Below are 18,421 nucleotides of genomic sequence, written 5' to 3'. Positions count from 1 at the left end.
TTGATGGAGACAGCTGGAGGCTGTAGGAAGACACATGCCAGAGTGAGTCCCAATCCCCTGACACACCTGCAAGAGGTAGAACCCCGCGTGGCAAAGCGGCGTTTGTCACAGGCACGCCACCGTGCTACGCTGGCAAGACTCTTTAGCAGCTTGCGGGAAGCTGTGTTATCCCAGTCAGATAACTCAGCCTCAAAGGTGTGGAGCAGTGACTGTATTTCTCTATGTATCGCTATTATACATGGGTATGTTTAAACTTAACCACGTATATTAGGATGACCACTGTATCTTTACGAGTACCAGTGTGTGTATAATTTCACTGTGTGCAGCTTTTCTGGATCCCTTTTACTTTAAAGCTGCCAGCTCAGCATGAGCAAATTGTTCACTTTGTAGTCTCTGGGTCATGAGTTGATCATGTGGCTTATCTGCCCTTTTCTTACAGGGTTTTTGCAGCTTCTTTATAGCTTTGCGGCTTCTTTATAATGTTTTGGAAACAAACCAACGGATCCCGTGATGAAGTTATCTTGATTTCACAGCATTTTGCTATGAAATCAGAATAATGAGTTTAGGGACAGAAGAAGTTATAGGGGAGGGAGTAATTCATTCAGCCTTATGAGGTGCACTCCGTCTTCAAGACACTCTGAAAAAATAAGTCAGGAAAAAGCAACCACCACTACTGTTTATTGGTCTCTGCTAAACTAAGAAACTATTTAATCAAAACAAAATTGTTTATAAAGATGAAATTGACCCAAAATGCTGAAAAGATGGATATTACCATGCTCAAGGCAGAGGAATAAACAGGAGTCCTTTTATCATCAACTCTGCCACCGATTCATTTAGTTAGATTGGTTACTTTCAGTTTTCCAGTTTGTAAAACGGAGAGGGTAATGACTGTTTACGACAGGAATTGTCCTTGCAAGGGGCTTTGAGGCTCTGAATATGCAAAATACTGCTATCTTGGGCTTGCTGAGCCCCTTACCTCTCATGCACTTTGAGGTAAGTGTACCATGTTCTGAACAAGGTGCAAGTTAAGCTGAAGTTACCATGTCTCAGAAGCCAAGACTAAACAGATACCTGTTTTGTCTAGTCTAAGGGGACTATCTTCACATACCAATTCCTAAAATTGCTTTTTCATAGTATCATGTGGCCTTTGTGTGACTTTTGGGGGCCAAGGAAGATGAATATCTTAAAGAGCCTAAATACAGAAGTTCACTCGTAATCCTAGTGATTCGTGTCTGGCTAAAATATCCAGCACAAAAGCTGTGCAAGGTAGACATCCTGTCTAAGGTGACCGTGGATGGTCTCACCGATCACGTAAATCTTGAAATATTTTTGAGATGTGTATGTTTAAATGCATTGGCCATATGTTCTCAGTTATGCTTGCTATAAATGATGAAGGAATGATGTGCAGCACTGAAGTTATTCCAGTTTACATCAGTGTAGCTGAGAGTAGAACATGGCAAAGGCTTCTCCTAGGAAAATTCTCATGGGACATGATTAGTAAAGTCTTATGCCTAAAGTTGGTAAACATCCAACAAGACTTCACAGCATGGTATTTCTGGACATACTCCAAGAAGAGAATGATCCAAACAAGACCAGTTGCTGATGAAAGAACATCAGAGTTAAGTAGCAAATGTCTGTGTGACTGGGTATTATGTGTATGTATTGCATACTATATACCCAAATATCTATATTCTATATTTAAGTTTGCTCTGGTATTAGTTCTTTCCCCTTTTCATATGGATAAGGGTAGCTGGTGAAACAGCACAGTTATTTTGACAGAGCCATGGAGATAACTGAAGGTCAAAATGAAGGAGAAGTGAAGAAAACAACCAAGGCATGTTAAAACATTAATCTAGTCAGAGCAGAAAGCAATCAGTTCTGATTTCTTCTTATGTTTAGTATCAGGTTTTGCGTAAGGCTAAGAAATCTATCCAGAAGCTGGAGCAAACCTTGGGTTCTTTGCTGAAGATGAAAGGTACTGTATGCAAGTATTTGCCTTGGACAGAGTGCCTGGACTTGTTTTTTATTTATTTGTTAAATAGAGACAGATAGTTACGTAGCTGAGCCCATTAAAGCATTAGAGCCAGCTGTGGTTTTAGTTGTAGCAATAAGCAAGGGATAGCACAAAAGTCTTATCAACTCACGGAGCACTGCACTTCAGAAATCCCCCTCTGACTCTCATTCGTTCCTACCCCCTCCCCAGCCTAGGTGAAGGAAGGAAACAAAGTAATTCCTGCTATCCCATGGCAGCAGGCAGTTCAGGCAGAGTGCCATTGTCACCCTGCTGCCGATTCACCCCCAGCAGGTGTGGAGCTGGCATGGATCCCCAGGCTGCATGCTTGGGCTCCCACTGAGAGGCTGCAGGAGCATGTGTGCTCCTCCCGGCCACCGCAACGTAGTGCAGTGCGAGCCGTCACGAGCACCCAGCATTGCGAGTCAGCACAGCCAGAGCTTAAACTTCAGAACAGCAGGCTCTGGTTGAGTTCAAGGAGGCGGACAGAGAAGCTGTTGAGGATTTCCTAGTATAGGAAATAGAAGCCTCTAGTTAAGAATTTACTGCGATAGAAACGGGTAAGAGAGATGCTGCGGTTTTGTTTTCTTTCAGCTTGGCGGGTCGTCTTCATGCACTCCTCTGTTACCGCCTGCGACACCATGCATCACAGTGGTCTAGCATGTGTTGTCAGCAGTTGAGGCAGCTCCCGCTGCGGGGCTTCATGCCCTCGCCAACGTGCCTTCTGCTTACTGATGCTGGCCACTGCCTCCAGTGGCACAAGTAGAACTGGGGGCTGATGGGGTAGAGACTTTGGACATATTTTTATGTCCCTTCAAGTGTCCAAATTACTGTCAGCTCGAAAAAAACATTGCTATTCATGCAACTTACACCTCCAATAGTTTGCATCAATTAAAAGTCCCAGTTCTTGAAATGAGCAATCTCCTCTGAACCCACATCCTTGGATAACCCATAAAAGTCAGTCATAGGTAGAAGGAATATTTTGACAGGGCAAAATTGAAGGGATCACAAGCAGTGAGGCTGGTTGAGGAGAGTTTGGAGGTAACTTCCCCTTGTATTTACTTGCATATATGTATAGTTCCTACTGCTTGTGAATCATGGCTTGGTTGTCAGGGGTTTTTACATGCAATTTGCTCATTATATGGCAATCGCAAAATACTGTATTGACTGGTGCTTGCCTGGACTTTGATTTGCTCGTTGTTTTCACCATCAGTTCTGTCAGACCAACGTTAGGAAGACGGCATTGATTCTAAGTTCCTCAATGATCATAAACTCCCAATATTGCTAGTTACGTTGTAGGAGAGGCAGAGGTGTCTCCTTTGACATTATTTTTTGCCTAATGAAAAGCTCTGGCTCATGAAGGACCAGTTGTTGAAATTATTCTGTTTGATTGGGGCTGAGGGTGAGAGGGAAGCCAAGAGTGCCACTGATGTGACAGTAACCTTTCTGCTGACAACAGAGTCCTTCAGTCTGGAGGATGGGAACCCGTCCAGCTTGGAGGAAGTCAGGGAGGAATATGTCAAGAGGCACTTCAGCAATCACAGGTAAGGGCTTGTACCAATCAAGGAAAGATGATAATACTTCGCACTTGCTTCCATCCCAGCATCTCTGAACCTCTTTGTCATTGTTACTGAATTTCTAAGCCAAGGCCTTTCATCGTGAGGAAAAGATGAAGAGATTTCACCTGTACCCCTGTAATCCTGTACAGTGCACAAACACTCTAAGCATGTTGTTAGTCTTATTTCCAGTCAGTGCTTGTATTTCCTTTCCCTTCTATGTAGCTCATCTCCACCAAGGACTTCTCATTCACCTGCGAAGCAAAAGGAGGAGGAGAAAGCTGGCGTGGGAAGAATGGCCCTGGACTCTGAAGTGACTATGACAAGGGCCTTATTAATCCAGTTAAGAAGTTGTTCATGTGGCTTTTTTTCTGGTGTGTTCTTTCCAGCACTGCATCAGCCTCGGAAGCTGTGAGTGAGAGTGACTCTACCGTCTGGTGTTTGATTCAAGAATGTGAAAAACAAACAATGGAAGAGGATGGGAAGCCAAAATTTATCCACTCTCCAGACACTTCATCCCCAGATCTGGTGGAATTTGAACGGTAGGTGCACCCCACGTTGCCTTCAGTTTTTTAATTTGTTTGTATTAACACCGTGCACCCAGTCACTGCCATTCATGCAGCCCTGCTGGAGCCTGCATCTGCCTTGCAGAAGCCTTGTGCCAGCAACTTTGGCCCTGCTGGTGATGAAGCTGAGCACCTCCCAAGTCCCTTACATGTGACTTGTATGTGAATGGACTCCCAGCATCATAGCAGCCTCCAGCTCTCCTGGCCTTGGAAAATCCCTGAGGATTTTCCACCTATCCTCAAGAAAGAAAAAACTTTCTTTCAAACTGTCAGTCCCTGTGTGGCCATGCTTTACTGCTGTCCAGATGGCTTGCAGAGTAAGATGCAACATACCTGCTAACAGTAGTGGTTTAACAGGCAAGCTCTGGTGAAATAGGAGGTTATTAATACAGAATGATTTATGCAGGTGTGTGTCCCTATGCGTTTGTGGTATCAGTACCACTATCAATTTGTATCCCTGGAATGGGGCTAGATTTTAGGAATGTAGGAATTGCTGCACCAGATGAAATTCTCAGGAGTCTAGCTGTATATGTTCTGAGGAGGTGCAGGAACCAGAGGTAGGCAGATACTTTCCCCCAGAGATGTTCATCCTGCCTCTAATGGTATTGTTATGAGGAGTTTGAGCACTGTTGTGCCTTCCAGAAATAGACCCTTAGCTCCTGGCAGCTTCGAGTACTTTTTTTGTGGGATCAGAGCAGGGTAGGGCTGGATGTGACCAGGGAAGATCATGTAGTCCTCAGCCTGTGGGCTGCAGAATAGCAGTGGTCTGGAAGATACTGGAAAGCACTGCTCAAAATGTCTGCAACACGGAGGGGAGGAGGGGAACCTAAACACTTACATGTGTGTTACACTTACAGCTAGTGGGTGCGAGTCTGTAAGCCCCTTTAGGATCAGCTCCTAAGTGCCTGATGCAGGACCTAAAAATCAGACCACTGTTCCCATGTCATGTATTTTAGTCTGGGGCAGTAATGGTAAAATTACTGTTTTTTTAAAGTTATTGATATGTTAAGACTGAGTACATTATTCATCACATTCTTCCCCTTGCTGTCAGACAGCACTAGGAGGTACTTAGAGGTCATGGATGCTTTTCCAAAAGGATAAATGATCATTTCATTGTAAATATTTGAGAAACAAATGGGTGTCTAATCTATCCTGTACTATCAAGCACAGTCAATTTCACCCTAACCATTCCAGAGTTAAGAACATGCAGTGCAGGAAAATCCACAGCTGCAGCTGGCATCCTCTTCCACAGCGTCACTGCCATAAACAAAAACTTCCACAGTTCCTTCTTCTCTTTTGCTTTGAACTGGTGCTGATTTATAAAATTCCCTTGGATTATTGAGTTTTTTATCAAGATGAGACTGCAGCTCTGCCAGCAGATGGCACCAGCCTCCCGCTACTGTTCCTGCTTTTGCTCCTGTGAGAATCGGAGGTGGCTGTTGTTTCATTTACAAGACCTTGAAATGTGCTGAATCAAGATTTTCTGGGGGAAGAAAGCTCTACTTCATCAAAGACTGCATGACAGAGCCATAAACACCTGACTTTCCCCTTCTTCACTGACAAGGTAGACCAGGGCCTGTACTGTGTGGACTCTGGCACTTATCCTACAGTCTTATGGCAGACTGCAGTTGGTTCATAGCTAATTCTTCTCAAAAAATGATCTTTTATAACAGGCGTGAAACAATAGGGACTCTTCAGCAAAGAAAATAACAGCTTTTTGGTGATCATCGAATCACATTATTTGGGCAGCATCAGAAATGCTTTGAGCTTCAACGGACTGGGTTTTTTAACATGTCCAGCAGCAGGAGCTACAGTGGTAGGACTACACAGTACTCTGTCCAGTGCAAAATGTGGTTGTCTCCTTCCAGCTGGGAAGGAAATAGTTGAGTCATCGTTCAAGCTTAATTTCTTTAGCAAAGCAGTCTAAATTCATATTCTTCTGTTAGAGAAACTCCAGATCCTTTGTTTGGAGCTGGACATCCAGTATCCTTAGTGAGCACAATACCTTACATGAGAACGCTTATTCCCCTTCTGGTATTTTGTCTCCAGCAACAGTGGAGAATACTCCAGAGTATGGAAACTGGAGTTTAAACATGTTTATGCTTGCGTGCAGAATTATCCTAAGATTTTCAATATTGGTTTGCTGGAACAAATATTTGTTAAAAAAAAAAGAAAAGGCTGAACTCTTCTGAGTTACTTTCTCATGCAATACTGTTCAGTTAATCAGGAAATGTACTCATTTGGGACATCTTCCAAGGAATCATTTTGAGCCCAAACTTAGTAACAATGACTGCTGTTTATAGAACTCTTGGTTTGTACTCCTTTGAACTTGTTATTTTCATTTGAGAAGCTCTAAGCATTTAATTAACATAAAATAACCTTCAGTGCTGCTTTCCAAAGTAGACATTATTATCCCTGGTTCACTGTGCCACACAGTGCTGACAGAAGAAGTGGGCTCATTCTGAGATTTAGTCACCAGGTTGAAATTAGGACACTTGTTACCAGTTTTGCTACAGACTGCATGGAAGTCAGTCTTAGGGATGCATTTCCTCAGATGTAAAATGGAGGAAGTTGAGCTCCCATGCTTATTTAAGTTAGAGCATCCAGGCCTGGGGTAGTCTCTTTCTATCTGCATGTATAGTACCTAATACGTCAGGATATGACCTCAGCCAAGGCTTTTAAGTGTAGTGCAATGCCCGTAAAAGTATAAAAAGTGACTTGCAGTGTAAAAGCCTCGGGTAACTCAAAATTTATTAAATGCCAGAATGAGGTCTGCCTGTGCAACAAGTACAGCCTGCAGTGCCTGGATCTTCTGTTGTGAGGCAGTCCTGCTGAGGCTGTGGCTGGAGCGTGCCTTTTGCAGATGAAATCTTGGCAGAACAAAGTTGCTAAAATCTTCAGCGTTGGGCAACCATCAGTAATTGTATGAAGTCTTAGAGGGGGGAGTCAGTGAAGTAGTTATGAATCAGAGCTACTCCCCAGTCTCCTGCTGATTTACAGTAGATGGCTGCCTCATAGCCTGCTCTTAAGAGATGCTCCCTTTCCTTTCATTACAGATACCTGTATTTTTATAAGCACACAGTGGACCTGCTGATAGAGCATGGAATTGTTTGCACTGAGGAGGTGCCTCTTCCTGAGGTCTCCACGGCTATTTCCCACCTCTGGCAAGAGCTTTCTGAAGAAAGGAGAGACAGCATCTTGCAGTACTGTAGCCAGAGAGATTTCCTCATGGATCCTAAGGCTGCTTGCCAAGAGCCTGCGTGCACTGAAGGTAGTGTGAGGGACAGCCGAGGTAACAGTGAGGAAGCCAGTGGTTCCTCAGTCTCCACACCAGAGGAAGTAAGTGCTCAGTAACATACAGCGTCTGCCTCTGAAACTCCAAGCCTGCTAATTGGCTCTGCAGCTTTTAATTGGAAACATACAGTAGTTGTAACTAAGCTTTCCCAAGACCACTTGAATGCCTAAGTGGAGACAATAAGCAGTCTTGGAGTAAATGTCTGCACCAAATTCTGTCTTGGTAAGATACACAGCAAGCTATAGGAGTGCAGTGGTAGTAATCCTGCTAGTCTCCACTGACCTGTAGAGTTTCTGTGCTAAGTAACAGTTAAATTTGCTCTAACTTGCTCCAGGAGGAGGGAGTAAGAACAAGAATTATACAGTTACTGTGCCCTGAAAACTCTCCAAGGAGCACAGATGAGCTAAATCCAGAAGGAATACCCAGTTTGCCAAGGCCTGCTGTGTTTTGGGTTGGGTGTTTTTTTTCATCAAAGCACTTGGTAGCAAAGAGAAAGTATTTGTAGACCAGTTCCAGTGGTACAGGGCTTAATGGCTGCCTGTGCCATGCACCTCTGCAGAGCCAAGAAGTCAGTGACTGAGTAGACCAGGGCATTGGTTAAAAAGACATGAAATAACAACCAACTCTTTGTAAACTGTTCCTGGAGCACTGATTACTTAAGCAAGTAGCTGCTCAAAGACGTATAATTTTATTAGCTGCAAGGTAGGGACAGATGTCCACCTTTAGCATATAAGTAAATTGCATTGACAAGTTCTTTTTGAGTCACAGGACACAACTCATATTGCTGACCTCCTTAGGAAATGTCATGGGGATGTTGCATGTACAGTACTTTCTGGCACAGAAAATGTGTGAACTGCATTATGGCAGAGTGAACTAATGAGCATATAGGTCTGTCACAGGGAGGATCCAAACTCCCTTCTAAGCCAGGTCGCACACTGGAATCAGATTTGGGGAGACTGGCTGGTACAGCTGAGATCTCTAGCTATAAGCAGCAACCCACAATCAAGTCTCTAAAGCACTGATACAATTCATGTTTTTTACTGATTTTTTGGGAGATGTAATGTTAAGTCTAATTCCTAGGGGTTGAAGCATAGGCCTAAGTGAATGGACTAACCTTGTGTTCCTAGTCATGAAATACAGTTATTCCTTATTATTCCTGTCTCCACAAAACCCTCTTGGTTTACTCTAGCCATAAACATACATGTTAAATTGAAAGAAGGAATATCATGCTTTTAAAGACTTCATTATTAAAAATGATGCCCTAGTTAAAACTTTTAGGTGGCTGGGTATGTTGACATCTGAAGTGTTTTCTCTGATAGGTAATGTTTGAAGATGCGTTTGATGTTGCTGCTGGTTTCCTTGACAGAAGCGAGACTCAGGGAATGTCTAGCCAGAGGTAAATTACAAACTCACCCCTTTTGCTAGACAGAGTAAGTTAATAGCCCACTGTCAATACTCCACGGCAAATTTCCTGTGGAGTAAGGCAATAGCCTGGCTTCCTTTTTTGTGCTTAATTTTTAGTAGCCTCCAGCAATTGTGCTCACAACAATACTGTGTCTTAAGGAGCAAAAGTGAAATGATTAATAGGTATTTACACCAGAATCAGTAAGAATCACTTATTAAGAGCACTCCATCACTTCAGGATAACTGGAGTCTTTCTGATTTTCTTCACCGCTCTGCATAGCTTTCCATCTTTTCAAATTACAATATTTGTAATGTTTTCCTTTTCTCTCTCTCACTTACCAGGTCTATGAGGACCATAAGGCATTCCCTGGATAAGTCAGCTAATCATAAGCTGTACTCTCATTTAATGAGACAAAAATAATCATTTTTTAACATTGTCTCCCTTACCTTTTTCAAGTAACCTAATTCAATTACAAGGAGGTGATCAAACTAAAGTGTGGTTGACCTGAACAGTAACATCAGAGAAACACAAGACCTATTAAATAATAACATCTCTTTCCTCTGCAGGTCAGATGAGTTACCTAAAAGAGAACATGTCAGATACAAAGCTGGCACTGCCTTTGATTTTTCCCAGTAGACCAACGAAAGAAAAGGGTTTCTTTCCTCAAGAGGAAAATCACATTATGACTCATCTTTTATGCATGCTTGCTACTTAGTCTTTGTTAGGATTGTTTCTCTTTGCAAATAGTGTTTTTAATCTGTTTTTTTAAATCCTGTTTTCTACTTATTTTTCCATATTTAGAGAGTTCTTTAGCATGAATCTCTTTCTCTCTTTCACCACCATTCCGCCTTGCACTTCCAGAATGGAATGAGTGGAAGTAAGGTTGTTTTGGCTGTTGATTAGAATATATTTGAATACATGATAAAGCTTAACAAATATGTATCCATTAAATAACATTTATTGGGTCACAATTGCTGTTTGCTTTTAAAATAAGATTAAGTATTCCTGAATACTGCAGTGTATTGCCATCATCTTTGCAATCTGTTTTAGGTCCCAAATTAGATTAGTATTTCAGTAGTCAACATTTATTCTGCTCCTCTCCTTCCCTATCACTCTGTGCCTTGTAATTCTGGACAGAGGTGTGATGGCAGAACTTTGTAAAATCCCAAGGAGAATATAGAAGTGAGGTCCAGAATGAATATCTTAGTTTTTTGCCAAAGTTACCTGTTACCTGAGTGCAAACCTGCCAGTGATAGCTAATATGCCATTTCATGACCACATGTTACTGCATTCACTCAAAAACTTTACAAAAGAAGTCAAAGCTGTTCCTCTGAACAACCCTACAAAATACACTACCAAATAACCATTGTTGCTCTCTGTTATAATGGATATATACTTTTCCCCAAAACAGTGTTACTATAGCTGTCATAGTGGATCTCTCTGTTGTGATACGGGTTTCTTGCATTGCTCTTCTCTATTCTTGCATATCTTCCTTGCATTTGTTAGACAATATCTCGTCGATACATCCCCCTCCGTCCCTCCCTGTCTTGCTGGGCTATTGTCTTTAATATCAGAATCATCTTGAAAACAATTTGAATCTTTTGTAATTTATAAGTAAAATGTGGAGGAGAGAAAGTAAGTAGGAGGAGAAATGAGGGAACAGGAAATTAAATACAGTATCTGGTTCCATTTTCAGTTCAGCATTTTCAAGCTGCACTTCTGAAAATCCAGAGGATCACCATAGACTCTATGTGCAGATCACTGACTTCCTAAAAAGCCTCTTCTTTGCTAATACACAATTTTGCCAGGTAAGCTTTGCCAAAGGATTCCTTATAGAAGGAACAATGCATTTCTGTCATTGTCAGAAGGGGATTTCTGTTTTCTGTGCTTCTGATCGTATTGTCCAGAATCACTACAAATAAGAACTTGGGGTTCATCACTTCAGATGTATCATTCCAAAAGGTCAGTAGGGTTGCCTTTGTTGGAGGCAGTGTGATGGGTTATTATTGCTTAGAATATTATTCAAAGTGGCAAATGACATGAGGAATTTTTTTCTTATTATTGTTTGCATGAAAGTTCCTTGTGGAAAAGCTTGAGTGATCTCATCTGAGCAGACAAAGCTCACTTCGCAGTTCTCCATTAACCCCCAACTGCTTCATTCTGAGCTCACTAGGACCACCTGCTTGTCTGGGTGCCACGTTCCCTACCCTGAGCCCTCCGCTGGCAGGCCTTAGCAGTAGGGTATTCGTGTTCTTGAAAGAGCTGATAAACAGCTGCTGAGCTGCCTCTTAACCTCAGCCTACTGTTGCAGGTTCGCTGAGCCAGAAGTCATTGTGTTTGCGGTGTTCTTCCTTCCCTTCTTGCCCTCCTGCCAAGGAGGTGGCTCAGAGCTTGCACATGGGTGGGGGACAGAAAGGGAGATATCCCTCAGCCAGAGCATGCTTGTTTGGGCTCAGAGTCAATTGTACCTCCACAGTAGCCACTGTTTCGCTATTTTCTATTGTGCAGCTTCCACCCAGTCTCTGTTACTTGAGCAGATGCTCCTTTGAAGGAAATAGAGTGTGATGAGGGGTAACTGGGACAGAAAACAAAGCACAGACTACTGCTGCACCCCTGTGAATCTATCACATGGTGACTGCTGCATGCCATTTGGTTCCCCAATCTCAGGGAGACAGTAGCACTAGAGGAGGTGCAGAGAATGGCAGCAGGCACAGCAAAAGTCATTAAACAGGAGCTACTAGAGTAGGACTCTTCCGCAAAAGAGACTGAGGGGTACCATGAGAGAATTTTGATCCTAAATGGTGTGGATTTGGTACACAGAATGATTATTCATTGCGTCTAACACCAGAAGAACTAGAAAGCGCCCAATGAAATGAACAAACAACATATTAAAAAATACTTGTACATGCAAATTACCAGATTTAAGTCCTGGGGCATCAATCCATTGACAATTACTAAATCTGAAGGTCCAGATACAATTTCCAGCTCAGAAGGTCCTCACAGCACAGTGTGCCATAATGTGGGAGCATATATTGTGGAACAGAGCACACTGCATGCACAATTCTTGCACTTTTTGTCTAAATATCCACTCCTGGCCATTGTCAGAGACCAGGCACTGATCTACACAGCCTTTGGTCTGTGAATAGCTATGTTCTTCGTAAGAGCAGAGCTCTTCCTGTGTTTATGTAAATGACCATGAACTGAGCACGCCTAGAAAAGAAAGAAAAGCTTTAGGCAAGATACGGTATTTTCCAGTTTTAAATTTCTTTTGTGAATGTCATGCCTGGCAGGCAGCATTAGGTGGTCCCATTTTGTCATTCTGCTTGGTGCTGCATTGTTATATGTGAGCCTAAGCCCATCTCACAGCTCCCAGATGAGGTGGTATGAGAAGAGGTAGTGCCTCTTTCAAGCTTTAAGGAGGGACATTTGAAATAAGACTAGGAGGATGGGAATGATGGGAAGACGGGCAGCAAAAGAAGCTGAAGTACTGCGAATTGGCAGTTGACTGAGCTCTGTGGATTCAAAAGGAAATAAAAGGCTCTGCGTACTTCTTTTGTGCAGTAACTTTGAGTTGTCTGTGATAAGACAATAAAAAGGGAGTTTGAGCAGAAATCACCCAGGCTAGAGAGTACTGATAATGTGAAGGTCACAATCTGTTTTGGTTTAGATAACTGCAGTACAGCACATCTAGAGAGTCCTGCCAAGAGGCGGGGAAAAAAAAAATATGACTGACAAGAATTTTTTGTTTTGAGAGCAGAAATTTAGCTCCATCTCAAAGTAAACAGATTGAGGCAGTTATGGAAGTGGTTGCAGAGCCGGGATAGGAGACGTTCCAGCTAGCTTGTAACACACCAACTCAGGCAGCAGAGAGCTCAGTATAGGCTACATACCTTACCCCAGAAACTGGGCTACTCAGAGCATCGGAGACTCCTGGACTTGACAGGGAAAGGAGCCCTTCCTGCTTACCTTATGGGTGTGACTGAACCCCTGCAGACCATTCCCCTTCCCTTGATGTAGTACCTGTGCCAGTGCTACACCAGCTCAGGAGTTTGGGCAGCGCTGGGATAAATTATTCCAAGGATAAAGTGATGTCCAGGTGCACTGTGCACACACCTTGTAGAAGATACAGAGGTGGGTGGCAGGTACAGTACCAAGGCGAGGCATGTGATGTGCAGCCGACTGAAATACGAAAGGCAGCCTATGGTCTCTTTTCCTTTCAGCTGCAGAGCTGATGAGGAGACGTGTTTTATTGCTGGTCATTACACACCAGTGCTATGTTATGCCATTTCTGGTTAACTGTCCAGGTACAAAGTACTATTGTTGGATTGTGTACGTTCACCATTTCGTAGTCACAGATCCACTGAGTGCAGCTCCTCCTGAGCTGCTGCCCTGACTATCGAGGCTGCCAAGGGCATGCACCCCACTGGTATAAAATGCTTGAGAAAGACTCACAGGAGAGGAGGGAGGAAGTCATTTGGGCAAGGAAAGGGAGGGCTCTTAAAAGGACAGTGACCCAAAAATGAGAACAGGAGCATGCTTCCATGGTACATGGTAGAGAAATATTTCTGAGCATGAGATTAGTTAAGAAATCTTGTCATTTTTCAAGAGCTGTTGTCTTAAGGTCACATCATAAGAGATGCTTAGCAGCAAAGGCAGTAAAGAATTAAATTAGATTGAGGTCCAAAGGTTTTACAATTTCTAAGTGAAAGTGGGGTTTTTTCCAAATAGCACTGAGCACCTTTGCATCTTCAAAGGCACACTTTCTTTTAAAATTACAGATTTTAGATGAGTCACTTGAGAAGCAAGTGGGATTTAGTGCTCCTTAAGCTATACATTTTTTAAACAGCACCTATTTTTAAAAGCAGTCTTGCCCTAAAGAGTCTTGCATCAATGCAGAAGGTGCACTAGATGGACTGCAAGCATGAACACTTTCATCTCCTAGACTTTGATTTCTCAAAAGCCACTAATTCTCTGTAAGCTGGTGAAAGAGAAGGCCATTTCCTTCTGTTGCTAAAAGAGCCGCAAAGCCTGAAGTCAGTAGATGTTAAGGGCTCAAGGAAGCTCTCATATCTTCAGAGCCTGTTGTGTGACCCACTTGCTACCACAGCAGTCAGTAACTGCTGTCTAAATGATGCAAATAGACACAGGGTGGAGCCCTGTGATTTTAGAAAGAAATTGGTTGAACGTTTGAGCCATTCTTCATCAGGTACCTCAGACACTTGACAAGTGCTGATTGCCGATTCAGAGAGGAAGGACGGCTCATGGCACATTAGCTGGCACATCAGCACTTGACCAACTCACTGTATATTTGAAACACAATCAACTCCTGTGGTTTTTAATCCTGCTTGACTTTGGGGGGGGCTTTCAGGAAGAAGATCTTCAGTTCGATTATGAGACTGTGATGCTGAGGTGCACTGAGACCTTCGATGATGAAGATTTCTAAACAGTATCTCTGTTTGCTAATGTACCTGGCAATATTTGGCAAAACACCAGGCACATGAAGAGACTGCACCTCTTTCAGTGAAGCACCTCTCTGAGCAGAGTGTGGAGACACTGTGTTGACGTGGTTTGTTACCGTTGACTTCCCATTCCCTCATCAGTGCTTCTTGATATCAGTTGAGTAATTTATACCTTTAAAAGTTCCAGGTTTTAGATATTTATAAAATCTTAAGAAATACTTTTGTCTATTGCTTTTTAATGTTTAATCTCACTTCACAAGTAAACTGAGACATGTACAGTTAAGTGCCTAGCATAAGCTGTGGAAGAGCTGCAGAGAGGTCACATCAGTGACAGCCTGCACATGCCTATAGGATGCAGGTCTCAAACTGCAACCTGCAAAAATCACAAGTGCCCTGCACTCCGGCAGTGATTACTTTTCCAGTGCAATTTTTCAGCTCGGGCTGACAAGGGAAGAGGTATTTCCTCACAGAGAGTGAGATGAGGCTCTTCAACCTCTTTATGAGGACAGCAGCAGTGGCCACCCACTCCCAAATCACCCAGAGAAGTGCAGATTTGGATTATTTACTTTTGCAAAGTGTGTAAAGCTGAGTGATCAGCCCTGTGCTCTTCTGCCACATCTCATTCTTTGATGAGTAGTGCTGCTTAGATAGTGTCTCAGAATTAAAGTGCTGTGAAGATGAATAAAATTCTTCACATCTCAGAGCTATCATTAGAGGCTTTCTGCAGACTTGGACAAATTGTGTTCTGACAGTGGTTATGCTGAGGTCATGCTAACAGCCATCACAAACAGAAAGGCTAAAAGTTTTATTTTAAAATCTAAACTAAAGCTGACATGCCCAGGTATCCATCAGTCTTGAGCAGCCAGGCTTTTAGGCTGAATCCACGAGAGCTGGGCTGTGGCCCAACACTGCCTTGGTGCGTAAGAGCACGATACATGCAGCTGTATTCAAGCAAACACATGTGGAGACTAGTACTGAAGTACAAGGGGAGAATAATTCCTCCAGAGCACCTTCTGTCCCTGCAGTTGAGGCTGTGGTAGCACTCCCAGGTGGACGTTTGCCAGGCTGCTGTGTTTGGAAGTGGGGGGGTCCTAATTGCAGATCTTGTTTGGGTTTAAGAGCCCCTCTGAGTTCTCCAGGGTGCAGCCTTGCTTTCCCTGGCCTTTCTAGTGTGCTTCATGTGTACAGGCTGTCACTGCTTGAGGCTATAAGCAATGCTGGCTCTCCCTCCTCCTTTCCCTCTCATTTCAGAATGCCAAGCATGTGCATCCCCTGGTCAGTCTGGATTTTGGGACGTGTGCTGGTTGAAATACATGTACAGACTTTGCAGAGGATCCAAGGTCAAATCATTCTTTCCTTTAGCTAGTACAAGAGACTTGTATATGTACCTACAGTAATAAGTGTTTACATTAATTGTTCTGCCTGTGTTTTCTTATCTTTGTGTAGTTTGGGGGGGAAATAGGTTAGTTTTTCTCAGTATTGAGGATACTTCTTCTACAAGATTTTAGCTGTAGAAATCATACAGACTTCGGTCATCTCCAGTTCCATTTGCCACACAACTTCTGGTCAGGTTTGTTACATTAATGATTCTTTCACCATGTCCATCTTAATTACTGCATCAGCTGAAGTCAAACTTGGCAATACTGGCATGTGCCGTAGGACAGTCATGTGAGTAGATAATGTTCAAGGGTTAACAACCTTTTTTTATTAGCTCTTCATCCCCACCCTTTTGAAGGCCAGTCTGGGACAGAAGTTAAACAGTAGAATATTTCATTTTCGAATAACTTTCAGCCTGCCACCAACCAGAGGAGACAGTTTTAAATGGATGCCATACGCTATGTAGATGCATTCCCTTGATCATCACACGTGAGAGTTTCTGATGCTTCACCAGGAGAATTTTAGGTTAAGACTGGCCTGAACATTAATGTGAAAGAACAGGTGTGTTCAGGTAATGTGAAAACAATAACTCCTCCAAATGGTAGCAGGCTTTGTGGGAGGTGTTACGACATTAAGAAGAAGATGAAAGAACGCATTACTTTGGTTCCTCCTGTCCCATGATCATAGTTTACAAGAGTACAGGCCTGTGCGTAACGTGGGAAGGCAGCTTCCTCTCCTGCAGAGCCAACGCTACACAGACAATAGCTGTTCTGCCCTGGTGTGCGTGAGGTCTGCTCTGCCTTGGCAAGGAAACAGCCTTAATTCCTGAGCGTGTTATTGCTACATGTGCGCAGGTACCGCGTTGTACAGTGCTCAGTGGTTGGTCTGATGGAAACTTTTCATGAAAAAAATCTGGAAAATGTAGGTTAGCAGGCTGCTGGGGCAGGGCGGTGGGAAGGAGTTGGAGACAGAAAGGCAGCAGGGAGGGAGAAGTGGGAAATATGAACGCATCAGTGGAAGTGTGACCGTTGCAGGGGTTTGGCCAGACCGAGCTGAACAGGGCAGAGTGGGACCCAGTACGTTACAGCTGTGCTGCAGCATGGCAGCCCCTCACTTTACAACACATTGAGCATAACATAGGGCAGTTCTACTGCCCAGGTCACATCTTCTTGTGAGAAGGCTGTGAAAATGAGCTGCTGAGTAGCTGTTCTAGAGCCAGTGCACCTAGGTACAAGCAAATACCCATCCCCAGATCTCCTCAGCCAGAACAGCAGGAGCATCTGCCTGGACTTCCCAATTAGCTGTCTGCCTCTCTGCAAAGCTGCAAGCAGGGTGACCCCACACCTGGTTGAAATCAGTAAGTCTTGCTGCACTCAGGACTCAGCAGTAGCACAAAGGGTAATATAGTTGACAGGTAGCTGGCTGTTCCCCAGGCAATCCAGAACAGCACTCAAGTGTTCAGCTTTACACTTTAGGATCCTCTGATTTTCATTAAGTAGCAAATATACAGAAGCTGTGTCACTGTGGTGCAAAGCCAAAGCTGTTTCCAAACCTGAAGTGGCCACATGCAGCTGGGAGGAGTGGTGGCCCTGCAGCCTAACCCCTGCCTACTTCATTTTAAAATTTGGAAAGGTCCCCCTGAGGCAAATAAAAAGATATTTTATGAATATATAACAAACACACCAAAGGGGGAATTTTAAAGGACATTTAGGAGCCTGAGCTTGAAATAGGGATGTAAACAGCTTCTGAAAACTGCCTCTAAGCCTTAGCAACAGCAGACCCAGCTGCCCCAGACCAGCATACCCCCCCCCACAGCTGTCTGGCCTCCTGGGCCATAGGATATGCCGGGGTAATGAATGAGCTTCCACTGGGGATTCGGGGATCCTCATGCCAGGAGCTGTAAAGTCATGCCCAGCCCTACTCCGGGGAGCTTGCAAGCCAAATACAAGATGGGGACACACAGATACAGCAGCAGGCTAGGCATGCAGGAGGATGGCATAACAGATGAGCAATGTTCTCCATCCTTGGGGTGGGGAACAAAAAGCCAACTGAAGACTGATTTTTATAGGAAACCTGTGCCAATATTATTTTTTTTAACAAGTCTAAAGCAAATTACACCTCTGGCACTTGCCAGCATTGTAACATGTCTTACGAGAAGCAAAAAGGTATGGCTGCAGCCTCCACAGAGCTGACACAGAGCCAGTAAAATTACTGAGCCCTCCCCATTCGTGCTTCCCACCTCGCTTTTTCCATGTAAGGATCCCAACCGTAGCACCAAAGGAAACAGTCTCACATGGAAGATGGAGCATCTGAAAGCTACGTAATACAGCATATTTTGGCCCTGTTGGTGTTGCTTGTGTACCTTGTTCGTTAGCTGTACATCCTGTTCCCACCTAAACCACTCCTCCGGTGTGTGGTGGGTTTGGCCAGCAGCAGCCTGGCAGCTTCAGTACAGGACACAGGGACAGGGTGATGTAGACTAACAACTCGCTTTCACACATGTGCTACAGCGCAAGTAAATTCAAGAGTGATGATGAGTAAAACCATGGGTTTGTCTGCTAGATCCCCTGGGAGCATAGGCTGGCTCTAAATGAGCTTAGAGACGTAGTCAAGGCTGTGGAGGATGAAGAAGATACCAGAGCTGAGATGCCTGGGACTAGTCATCTCTGTAAAATCTGTGATGGTGGGGGGGATGAGATAGGTTTAAATGTGCAAATCATTTTTTCTCCCAAAGACACAACAACCACAATCT

General features: G+C 43.6%; 1 protein-coding gene across 1 annotated transcript; it reads left to right on the top strand.

Moving 5' to 3' along the window:
* Positions 1–3: 3 nt before the first annotated feature.
* Positions 4–14,389, top strand: STRA8 (stimulated by retinoic acid 8). Its single transcript, XM_075498246.1, has 8 exons — positions 4–195; positions 1,900–1,975; positions 3,471–3,555; positions 3,957–4,109; positions 7,190–7,472; positions 8,748–8,824; positions 10,530–10,641; positions 14,202–14,389. The coding sequence occupies exons 1-8, from the start codon at positions 4–6 to the stop codon at positions 14,274–14,276; spliced, it is 1,053 nt and encodes a 350-aa protein (XP_075354361.1). The 3' UTR covers positions 14,277–14,389.
* The last annotated feature ends 4,032 nt before the right edge of the window (positions 14,390–18,421 follow it).

The sequence above is a fragment of the Mycteria americana genome, chromosome 1, assembly GCF_035582795.1.
Source record: "Mycteria americana isolate JAX WOST 10 ecotype Jacksonville Zoo and Gardens chromosome 1, USCA_MyAme_1.0, whole genome shotgun sequence".
Taxonomy (NCBI): domain Eukaryota; kingdom Metazoa; phylum Chordata; class Aves; order Ciconiiformes; family Ciconiidae; genus Mycteria; species Mycteria americana.
The sequence above is the reverse complement of the archived record's forward strand: the minus strand, read 5'-3'. Positions and strand labels throughout refer to the sequence as shown.